The 12721-nt window shown below is 37.2% G+C and overlaps 1 protein-coding gene across 1 annotated transcript in view; it reads left to right on the forward strand.

Annotated features, from left to right (window-relative positions):
• Nucleotides 1–12721, forward strand: part of LOC130920291 (protein kinase C alpha type) — a 294714-nt gene that overhangs the window by 238528 nt on the left and 43465 nt on the right. Inside the window, exons 14-15 of the mRNA XM_057843391.1 lie at nt 9315–9395; nt 11483–11590. Coding sequence (XP_057699374.1) covers nt 9315–9395; nt 11483–11590 — 189 coding nt within the window. The remainder of the gene's footprint in view (nt 1–9314; nt 9396–11482; nt 11591–12721) is intronic.

Here is a 12721-nt window from a genome sequence, read left to right on the forward strand (position 1 = left end):
ACCTCTTCTGCCACCTGCTGTCAACACTGTTGTTGTGCAGCATGCATGCCTCCTGAAATGCATTGCAGCTTTACAGATGTAAATGGCAATCAAAATTCATGTTTTGTGCTAATTATTTCTTCAGTTACTGTTCCAGTTGTTTCATCATTTGCTAGTTATGGTATTTGGTAACATTTTTTTGAAAGTGGTACCATAATACTGTACATGTGTAGCTCCGCCACTAGTTGCCGTTGTAATGAAATTCATACTCGCCAATGCAAGGCCGTAGGTTTGGTCTCAACGTTGGTAGGGACGATATAACAGCATAACCTGCATGGAAACTTTTTGCTGGGAACTGGACATTAATGAGACAATTAGTAAGACCAAACAGATTATTGGACAGGGTGACATTTCTTATAAATATGAACATAATTAATTAGCTAATTTAAATTGCAGTATTTGAACATAAACTAAATTAACATACACGATAAATACAAACTCGTTAATAACCTCTTAACTATCCAGAAATGCAGAAAATAAACATTTGTCTTAAGACCGCTCAACATTGTCTGCCTAAATAAATAAATATTTTTCTTAAGACCACTCAACATTGTCTGCCTAAATAAATATAACTGAAAAACCTTAGTCAGGGAATAACAAAAATAAATAAATATTATAAAATAAAATAAAACTCATACAGGGGGACACTTCTAAGTTTCACAGTTTAATGTTACGCTAACTCTGATGCAGGTTGGACTTTCAGTAGTAAAATTAGCGGTGTGTGTGCCCCACCTCCACAGCATTTATACATTAAATACAGCGACTGCTGCTGGCCAAAAAACGTCTAATATACTTCCTCTTCGAAGGGAGCGGAGGAGGTGGCATTTTATTGACATGAATATGGAGCCTTCTTTCAGGTAGAGCACTACTGCTTTTGACCACAAGCACAGCCAAACTCAACAAATAATGAAAGCTCCTTTGGAGTGCTTTAAGACCACATCAAAAAAATGAAAATTAAAAATTGAGGCAAAGGTCCACTACATTTATCACAGTTTAATTAATGTTAACAGTAGAAAACTCAAACAGGAGGACACTTCTCTCTAAGCAGCGTCCTGCTCGAGTTTGGCCGGTTTAAAGTTATGCTAACTCGGATGCAGGTCAGACTTTGAGTAGCAAAATTAGTGGTGTGTTCCCCACCTCCATAACCTTTTCGTATTAATTACAGTGGCTGCTGCTGGGCGAAAAAAAAAAACCGTATAATATACCTTCTCTTCGAAGGAGGTGGAGGAGGCGGCATTTTGTCAACATGTTGTCCGTGTTGGGGCTGTGTGCGTGTGTGTGTGTGTGTGTGGAGGGGGGTCAAGTCATCAGCCAATCAAACGTGCGTTTAAGGGGGGACAAAATGGACCGGCACATTCAGCAAGTGAAAAGGGGTAAATATAAGTCTGAACATAATGAAAATAATTCACTCAATAATGGTAAGGTCAATTCTATTCTTACAACATATGGGAAGACAATGACCTATATAATTGAAGTCATGATATAATGCAAATATGCTTGCTTAAAAGTTGGTAGGGACAATTTGAGCATCCTGAAAAGTTGGTAGTGTTATGTCCCTACCGTCCCTATGCAAACGCCCTTGCGCCAATGGTCCAGCTAGCATGAGACTGGAAAATTGCACCCTTTAAAAAAAGAATTATAAAGGTGTAACAAATCATGCTAATTCATGCTACAATGCAGTTTTTATAACCTTTACCATTACTCCCTCTCCATCTGCACTTCCACGAGCAAAATGTCTTTTCTTGTTATACACAGCCCTACTTTTTCGGTTCCCCTCCTGAGGTTAAACTCTTTAATGTGCGTAGTTTGCGAAAGAAACCGTCGGGGTCAATTCACAGAGACAGAGTTCAACACATGTGACATATTTCAGCGGGTTCTTTGTCTAGCTTTGGCTTAATCCCCGCTGCCATGCTGTCAGTTTGTAGCAGATTGTCATCACACAGAATTAAATAACCTTTCTCTCCATATTAACAGTGTACTGTTTTAGTATACAACTGGCTATTCTGTCATATCAGTATCGTTAGAATACCTTTTCGAGTAAGAGTGATTTGCTGTGTGTTCAGAACAATACTCACTCTTTCTTAAATTGTAATTGTGGCACGGTCATGTGCACCGACATTCAGTGTTGACTTTGTTTGAAGCTGGAAGGTCGCACTCAGAAACTCCACACTATTCAGGAAGGAAACAGGATTAAATGGCTATGCTCGGAGATTTCCTCGTCAAGATTTCCCTCTGCGTTCGGTCTTTGACCTGATGGCTAATTAAAAGCATGGAGAAAAGACAAAAGAAGTTTACATCCCTTGTCATTCTTCTCATTGTTCACCAAAGAGGGAGAGAAAATCCAGGATTAAGTCCAGAAAGTTCTTTCCACACCAGCATGTTTATCTATGAATGAGCATGTGTGTTGGTTTGAAAACGTAAATTTGCAGGAGATTTTACTAGGATGCACTGATAATGCACATCACAAAATTGTGGGAGTTAAATTTTAAAAAGAAAATATAAAACCAAAATATTAATGGATTATTTATTTATATGAATTATAATATATTGAATTTGAATTTCCCTCCAAAATGTCATGTGACTTGTTACAGGAGTGCTGTCAGCATCGCTGCAGAGATTCCAGAGAAAATGACAAGCAGTACTCAATTTGGACATTTAGGGATGTGCGTAGTTCCCGTGCGGTGTACTCACTTTTGTTGCCAGGGGTTTAGATATTAATTAGAGATATCCGATGTCCGATCACGTCATTTTCAAAGTAACGGAATCGCCAAAAAAATATCGGCCATGCCTTTTTTTAATATATATATGTATATATATATATATATATATTTTAATTGTTTTCTAATTGTATTTAACATTACAGACATGTTACACTCATCCAGAGTCTTTAGTTTATGCTTAAGGTAGGGTTATCAAATTTATCCTGATAACGGCGGTAATTGATTTAAAAAAAAAAAAAGTGTCACGTTAAAATATTTAACGCAATTAATGCATGCGCTGCACGACCCACTCATGCATTGTCGCACTCAATCCGTAATGGCGCCGTTTTACCTATATAGAGAGATAAAAGGCAGCGTAAAATGAGTAGAGTGAATTTTGGCAGCCTTTGCAGCCTTTTTTGAATTGGCTAAAGCCATACAATCCCTCTCCCTAGGATTAGAAATATCATGGGAAGCAATGTGGGGAAGCAAGGTAGCAATTAACGCAGAGAAGATATATAAATTGGTTGCACTACGCACAGTCATGGTTCCACTTCCCATCATGCATTGGGGCATGGCTACTAGAGGTGTGCAAAATTTCCGATTCTTAGATTATTTGCGATTCGGCCGTGGAAGATTCGAGAACGATTCACAAACATCCAAATTCCGATTATTGAAATATGCCAAGTAAAGTGGAAGTACAACACACTCAGCGCGCCGCGCGGTCTTCGGGACGGAACGGAGCGGGAGTAGCTAAACATTATGCTTCTCATTAACCGGCCCCTCGGGTAATGCCAACGCTCAACTCACGGCTCTAGCTCAACTCATGCCACGAGATAAAAAAACACAACAACATACCTGACTGCTGCCGAAAAGCTGCTACAAGTACAGCTAAGCTACATAATGTTACGGTAGATATCATTTATATAGGACTAGATGGATTATAGACTCGGTAGCGGTAGCAGCACATCTGCAAAAAGCTAGATGCGGGCGTTAGTAAACGGCCGCCATCTTAAAGCAGTAAACTTCCCTGCAATGCTGTTGTAGCGAACCTTCCAAGCAAACCTAATTAACTTTTTATCTAAAATACTCCTAAATCGGTAAAATATTGACTTGAATCTATCTTTAAAATAGTTTTAAAACTTTCACATGTCAAAAGTAGACAAAAGGGAAATTATGGAATAACGGGAGCAATTTTAACAACTTTAACAGTTGATTCACAACATTAAGTTAATTGAATGTAGTTTAAAGCTGCTGATACAGAATGGGGACTGGAGTTTTTTTTTATTTAATGTTATTTTTGTATATTTGTTTACTGCTATATGTTAACTTGATACTGAAATAGTAGTTTGGTTTAGCCTGAGAGTATTTTTGAACAATTTTGGAACTAATGTACAAAACTTTATTAAAAAAAAAAAAAAAAAAAGGAGGGGGGTGCATCAATAATCGTTTTATAATCGAATCGGAGTCTCTGAATCATAATCGTAATCGAATCGTTAGGTGCCCAAAGATTCCCAGCTCTAATGGCTACAGTATCATTTACTGAAAGCTCAACAAATACACTAGATGGTAATATTTCGTCACAATATACAAAGTTACAAGTCTTTCTATCCGTGGATCCCTCTCACAGAAAGAATGTTAATAATGTAAATGTCATCTTGAGGATTTATTGTCATAATAAACAAATACAGTACTTAAGTACTGTATGTTGAATGTATATATTCGTCCGAGTTTTATTCATTTTTTTCTTAATGCATTGCCAAAATGTATATGATAGGGAAAAATTATCGGGAATGATTTGAATTGAATCGGGAGCAAAAAAAAAAAAAAGCAATCGGATCGGGAAATATGGGGATCGGCAGATACTCAAACTAAAACGATCGGGATCGGATCGGGAGCAAAAAAACATGATCGGAACAACCTTAATTAATTATAATATATTGAATTTGAATTTCCCTCCAAAATGTCATGTGACTTGTTACAGGAGTGCTGTCAGCATTGCTGCAGAGATTGCAGAGAAAATGACAAGCAGTACTCAATTTGGACATTTAGGGATGTACGTAGTTCCCGTGCGGTGTACTCACTTTTGTTGCCAGGAGTTTAGATATTAATGGCTATATTTTGAGGGGAAAATAAATTAACTCTTATATAAGCTGAACACAGAGTACTTTTCATTGTGTCAAAGTGTCATTTTGTCAGTGTTGTCCCGTGAAAAGATAGACTTAAATATCTGCAGAAATGTGAGGGGTGTACTCACTTTTGTGATACACTGTAGTTACCAGTTCTTTTGCTGTGAAATCATTGGCTGCCATTGACGGCCATAGATGTCCAGTCCATTTGCACTGCTGCCAGCCACAGTGGAATAAAAACCCTAACTCTTATTTGGACGTCTATCATTATTTACCAGCTCTCCTACCCCTTCCCTCTCTTTTTATGTGTCTGTTGTACTTAATTTCGTAGTTCGTGCACAAATAATCACCTCAGAGCGAAGCAGTCTGCCAAGGCAGGTTCATCCTGAGTAGGTGTGATAGCAAGAAGTTTCTATTCTGCAAATTTAACATTCCAACAGGCACCATTTGAGTATGATGACTTACCAAAAAACTCATTTTCACAGTCTGCAGAGCACACACATTTACAGAAACTTTTGCACATTTAGTCAAGAGTTGTGCAAGGCTACTTATTTGTGGAAGAAACTTGCTGTCCAGTTAGTAAGAGATATAATGAAATGCTGTAAGCACACTATTCTCAAGGGGACAGTGACATTCAGATAGTGCGGTCCGTGTGCATGCATGGATGTGCACATGCTTGTCCTTGTGTGAGAGGGTTAAAACATGAAGTCATGCAAGTCTCGGGGGTGCAAAGCTGGAAATGCTTTTGTCAACCTGTTTTTGTGTGTGTTTTGTACTCCCGTGGGCGAAGCAGAGGTTAGGTGGACGTGGACGCACACTCAAATTAGTAGCATTGTGCGAAAATGCAGTAATTATATGGTTATGTTCGTGTATATATTTTGAAACCTTGCGAGTGCGTGTGATTCATTTTCAACGGACTGAAAATGTGAATCGTTTTATCGAGTTCTATTAAAACCAAGACCAATTTTTTACAAACAAACTCACTTTATGTATCTTTTTGCTCAGAGAAAATTGGCCTTCATTTTTATGAGTGCCAAAATACCTACTCTTCACTACTTTCCAGTGGTGTTATGTCAGTTTTTTCACTGGAGACAATTTTTATATTGGGGGGAAAAACACAAAACAAAAACTATTCACATGATTAATAATAATAATTAATATTCATGTGTTTATCTCAGGGTATAACCACTTCAACCTTGGAAAATAGCTCAATGATAAACCTCTTCATGTATTCACTTTTACAGCAAATTTACAGCAAATTTTTACATTGGAAAAAATCTCGCGTCACACCACAAACCAAAAATGTTCCAAAATTACTTTCTGTACAGTATATTTAATTATAAAATAATTTCTCAATATTTATACTTACCGTAATTTTTGCACTATAAGGCGCACCTGACTATTTATTATTTTTTTTAAATTTTCCCTTCAGGAATGACCAATCCAAACAAACATACAGCTTTTATATGTGTTTACAATTAATTCAACCCGAAAAGAAAAGGGCTGACGGGAGAAGCCGAAGCTTATTGAAACCCGGCCCCACTATACCATATAGCAGGGGTCCCCAACCTATTCCACAAAGGTCCACTCTGGGTGCAGGATTTCATTCCTACCAAACAAGATGACGACACTTTTTCTCCAATCTGGTGTTTTACAAGTGCAATCAGTTGATTGCAGTCAGGTGTGGTTTGTTTTAGCAGAAGCCTCATTGGTTCAACTGTCTCTGCTGGATCGGCTGGAACAAAAACCAGGACCCACAGTGGGCCTTGAGGACTGGGTTGGAGACCTCTGCCATATAGGACGCAGAAAATATCGAATATCAATTTTTGACATTCAGATTTCGTAGTGATTGCAAGGTTTTTTTGTTGTTGTTTTTTTTAATAGTAACCATCCCAAATAGTAACCATCCCCTCTGATTGTTCATTTTCCCAATAGTCCATTGGCGATCGTGGCAATGTGCTCGTTATGTTGATTAGATGTAACACGCCACCCACCGAATTTGGCACGAAACAGCATTTGTTCATAGATAAGCCGCACTGGACTATAAGCCGCAGCCGTCCTCACTATATTATGGGATATTATTATTTTATTTTGGAATATATTTTATTATATTTACACTTTATTTGACAGCGACATCATACGACTGTCATATGCTAAATGAACCACCATGAAGCTTTGAACCAAATGGCTGCAAAGCTTCATTGCTTCAAGAACCTTCATTTGGCCATCACTGCTCCCTTGAGGGGCAAACAGTCAACCTCTGCTGCCACCTGCTGTCAACACTGTTGTTGTCCAAAATGCCTCTTAGCATGCATTGCAGCGCTACAGACAGTAAATAACAATCAAAATTCATGTTCTGTGCCAATTATTTCTTCAGTTACTGTTCCAGCTGTTTCATTAATTGCAAGTTATGGTATTTGGTAAAACTTTATATGACAGTGGCGCCATAAGACTGCCATTAGACAATCATAATTATGGCATGACACTGTCCTGAGTGTTACTGAATGATTATAACAGATGTCATTTAGTGTTATCCGACAAATTATCTCACTTTTGAATGGATATAAAATATCCAAGCTGGATATACAGTGGGGAGAACAAGTATTTGATACACTGACAATGGGAAAACCCATTGGCAGTGTATCAAATACTTGTTCTCCCCACTGTAAATAGTTAGTCACACAATTTTCAACACTTAATGACATCTGTCATAAGCATTCAATAATGCCCATAATAGTGTCGTGTCTTCGGTCTGTCTGTCTTATGCCAGTTTTATGAGGCTGTTCTCAAATAAAATGTTACCTATCAACCTAAATAAAAAAAACAAATTAGCCGCACTGGACCATAAGCCGCAGGATTCAAAATGATGGAAAAAATTAGCGGCTAATAGTCCGAAAATTGCGGTTACTCAGTGTGAAACTTGAACCCGTTTAGATGAAGCCTATTCCTGGCAGGAACTGAAGAAAGACAGCTTTCAGTCTTTCTCTATTTTTATTTTCTATAGCAGAAGGCTAGAAAAGCTTAGAATTTTCAGACAAGCGGACTTTAGCAATGTCTTTAACCGCATCGGGGCCGAGCGTCTCGCTCACACTGACTTTGCAGGCAGGTAATATTAATGTCTCTTTTTTGATTTAGCAACACGTTCAGCAACAAGGTAACTGGCTTTCAGGGCTTTTTCATTTACCTTTGTAGTTTTTCTCAAAAAAGTTGCCCTTTTTCTGTGTTTTCACAAAGGTGAAAAAAATAGTCCATCAACTTGTTTTGAAGTGACGGGTGTTTCGTTTGGAGATGGCGTTTAAGCTTGCTTGGCATCATGGCGCATCATCAAGAACTGCTCGGATTTCTAGCCATCAGCCACCTTGCTGTACTCGACAATGTGTTGGAAAAAACACAGGGGGAGGATTGACGGTCGTCATATATGGCCGAAATGGAAAGGACACTTTTATGTATATTGACTAGGACTGTCAAAATGATCGCATTAGTGGGCGGTAAGTAATTTTTTAAAATTAATCACGTTAAAATATTTGACGCAATTAACGCACATGCCCCGCTCAAACAGATTAAAATGATAGTACAGAGTAATATCCGCTTGTTACTTGTCTTTTGGTGTTTGGCGCCCTCTGCTGGCGCTTAGGTCCAACTGATTTTATGGGTTTTCAGCACAATGAGTGAGCATGGTGTAATTATTGATATCAACAATGGTGAGCTACTAGTTTATTTTTTGATTGAAAATTTTACAAATTTTAATAAAACAAAAACATTAAGAGGGGTTTTAATATAAAATTTCTATAACTTGTACTAACATTTATCTTTGAAGAACTACAAGCCTTTCTATCCATGGATCGCTTTAAGAGAATTTTAATAATGTTAATGCCATCTTGTTGATTTATTGGAATAAGAAACAAATACAGTGCTTATGTACCGTATGTTGAATGTATATATCCGTCTTGCATCTTATCTTTCCATTCCAACAATAATTTACAGAAAAATATGGTATATTTTATAGATGGTTTGAATTGCGATTAATTACGATTAATTAATTTTTAAGCTGTAATTAACTCGATTAAAAATTTTAATTGTTTGACAGCCCTAATATTGAAACTTGGCGAGTTTAATCAAATTATGTACAGAAGATGTGTTTGGGTCCACATGGTCACGGAAAGCAAGGTGGCCGATGGCTAGAAATCCGTGCAGTTCTCGAACGCGACACGAGTAATACCTTGCTCATCTGCACAATACCAAAACCTTCTACCAACTCCTTCCATTCTACTGCAACTCCGCCCGATGACATAAAAACATACAAAAAAATGCCAATATTGGATAATTGTTGCCTTACCATTGTTGTTCAGTTAAGAACAATGGTACATTGTCATTTACATGTCAGATTTTCTGATGCACGTTCATAACTATAGTTATTTTAGTCACATTTATTTTCTTTTCTTCACAGATTATTGCATATCAGCCTTATGGACGCTCTGTTGACTGGTGGGCCTATGGTGTTCTTCTATATGAAATGTTAGCTGGACAGGTGAGTTCCCACTGCCACAACCTGCACACGCACAAGTTACTTAAAAGTTTAATTTCTCCCATTCTGTTTGTAACTCATATACATTATCTTTAGCCTTTATAGGGCATTTAACTCATTGGCTACAATTGACAGTGCTAAATGTCCAAGCCATTTACATGGACATCTAGTGCCGCCAATGGCAGCTAATGAGTTATGCACTATGAACATTTAAAATAATAAGAATAATCAAAGAAAAACAATTAGGAGCTTAATTGGGGGCAAAAACAAACTGTATTCCATAATTTAATTAGGTATAGAAACTTAAAAATGGTTGTGCATTATAATTTCATGCTCAAATGAACTTTCGTAGGATATTGTTACGGTCAGTGTTGTTAATAACAGCGTTAGAATATAACGGCATTATTTTTTTCAGTGGTGAGTAATCTAATTAATTACTATTCTCATCTTGGCAACGCCGTTACCGTTACTGAGGTGCGCGTTACTATGCGTTACTAAGTTGGTTGAATAAAAAAAAGCAGGAGTGGAGAAGACGCCGTTGCAAACGCGATGCTAGGTGGCTTCAATAATACCTGACTGTAGCAGATAGCCTACAAACTACGCCCACGTGATGTGGTAAATATCACATATTATAGAACTAGATGCAAATGACAGACACGGCTGCATTGGCAACATGTTTTAAGGACTACATGCGTTAGTAAACAGCCGCCATCTTAAAGCAGTAGACCTCTCAGGAAGGCCCTGTTGTAAAGAACCTTCCTAGCGAAACAAGTAACTTTTTTATCTAAAATGCTCCTAAATCGGCAAAATCTTGACTTAAATCTATCTTTAAATGATGGAACAGTTTTAAAACTGACACATGTTGAAAGTAGACAGAAGGGAACTAATGCAATAACGGGAGCAATTTTAACAACTTAAACGGTTGATTCACAACATTAAATGACTTCCACACATAGCAAAGGTTACTATCTAGTTATCGCAATACCCCTGTGTGAGGTAAGTGGAGGGTAAAGAATTGGGCTCGGGCCAATTGTCCCAAAAAGCCTTTAAACTTAACATTTTGACCTGTTTTTTTTTGTTTGTTTTTTTTTTGGGGGAAAAAAAAAAAAAAAACATGAAAATTATCACTAGTTACTTTGCCAAGTAACTAATTACTCTTACATTCAGGTAACTGAGTTACTAACGCAATTACTTTTTGGGAGAAGTAATGTGTAACTATAATTAATTACTTTTTTAAAGTAAGATTAACAACACTGGTTACGGTATGTTCAATTCTCATTTTTTGTATCTTTACACTTAAACTGGGAATGACAATAAACATCTAGAAGCAAACAATTGGCTCTTTTGACAATTTTTTGACCAGCGGCTTGTTTTGATGTTTGTGCCCATCGTTTAGCGCTCAGTAGTCCAACTTTTGCTCGAGCTCAGGACAAAAAAATATCACGGAAAAACTAGCAAGTTGTTTCAAACATAACTGAACACCCCTGTGGTATAATTTAAACTTGCACTACCAAAGGAATACATTCAATCCCCCAAAACATAACTTTTTACCTGAGATGTCCCCTCTTCTGAATGCATGTGAAACTGGGTAAAGGGGTCATGACGCAGGACGCAGGCAGGCTTAGTGAAGTGTAAATGACAAATAATTCATTTCCTGAACTGTGGCGACATCCACATTAGCGTTACTGATGATAACCACCCAAAAAGGAAAGCTACATGCGCATTTTTCCACTACCTTTGCCTAGAATGCTCTTTTGTCGGGAAACTTTTTTGCAATGAATGTTAATTTCTGTCATTTACGCTATAACTATTAAAAAATACAATCAATTGACCACAAAGGCCAAAATTCTTCATGTTATATCAAATTACTTTTCATCTATTATTAACATTCCTACTGCAGAGCTTTCAGAAATGTGGTCGCTCTTGCTATATTTGTAATCTGAAAAATTCTTCGGTCTGATCCCCTTCATACCACAAAGCACTTAAAAAATGTTGTTTGTGGTCTCAGAAATGCAACCACCTATTCATCCATTACGTGATAATGGATGAAACACCAACTCACAACAACATCACGCTTGTTCTCTCCGTAGCCTCCTTTTGATGGAGAGGATGAAGACGAGTTGTTCCAGTCCATTATGGAGCACAATGTGTCCTACCCAAAGTCTTTGTCCAAAGAAGCTGTTTCTATCTGCAAAGGGGTGAGTGAAAGGTTTGCTATACCATCAATGGCATGTTTCTGTTTATACACTTTTGTGTGGTTACGTAAAGAGATGGATTCGTCTGCTGCGAAAGAAGGTTTAAGGTTTAATACACCAAAGAAACACGCCATTACTTAAGAAAATTATATTTATTTATTCATTCATTTCAGTTCATGTGCAGGATGCAAATTCGTTTTGGTCATTTAAAAAAAACATACTTCCCAGTTCAATTTTTTTGTGGGGATTAAACTAATTTTGAAAGCTACTTTGGTCACATGTGGATCAGTGTTGTTTTTGGCAGCCCTTTTAAATTTCGTCTTTGTCTTTTGGACAATAATACTTATTAGCCGTAGTCATATTTTAGTCATCTCAAAATATGTTTATCTTTGTCTAATTTTTCCAGGGCCCCTAAAGGAACATCGACAGAAATAAAATCAATTTAAACTATCTGGCGCGCACCAAAAACAATCTGGTAAACATAAGCATTATATAGCATTTAAGCTAGCGGACTGTTGCTATGAAAGTTAGCCAGTTGTTCTTTTCTAAGATCCTCATTTATTTATTTTTTTATATCGTTTGAGGCTAAGTTCATGCGCGCATCGGACACCAGCAGTTTCGGCGTGCTAAAAATGATAATACGGGATTTAGTTTAGTTTACTTCATTCTTTGGCTCAACTAGCGCCAGAGCTTAGCCTCAAATGATGTAAATAAATAAATAAGGATCTAAGTTAGGGTGACCATATTTTGATTTCCAAAAAAGAGGACACTCGGCCTGGCTTTGAGAACTCGAGTTTTAATTGAAGTTCACTCAAAGGTGCCTATATAATTTTAATATATTTAAAGTGTGCCTGTTCCGTCTGGATTGAAATATTCAGTTTTATAAAAACTCAACAGGTTACAAGTTACTCAACAGGCTTTATTCTTCCTAAAAAAATAATCAAACAATGAAAACGCAAAAAAATACAAAAAAAAACAAATAAAAATAATACCGTATTGGCCCAAATATAAGACGGCCCTGATTATAAGACGACCCCCTCTTTATCAAGCCTCAAGTTTGAAAAAAAGACTTTTTGAACACCAAATTAATTTTTATACAGAAAATAATTACAGTACATCTGAAACAAATGATTA

This window comes from Corythoichthys intestinalis, chromosome 8 (genome assembly GCF_030265065.1).
Source record: "Corythoichthys intestinalis isolate RoL2023-P3 chromosome 8, ASM3026506v1, whole genome shotgun sequence".
Taxonomy (NCBI): domain Eukaryota; kingdom Metazoa; phylum Chordata; class Actinopteri; order Syngnathiformes; family Syngnathidae; genus Corythoichthys; species Corythoichthys intestinalis.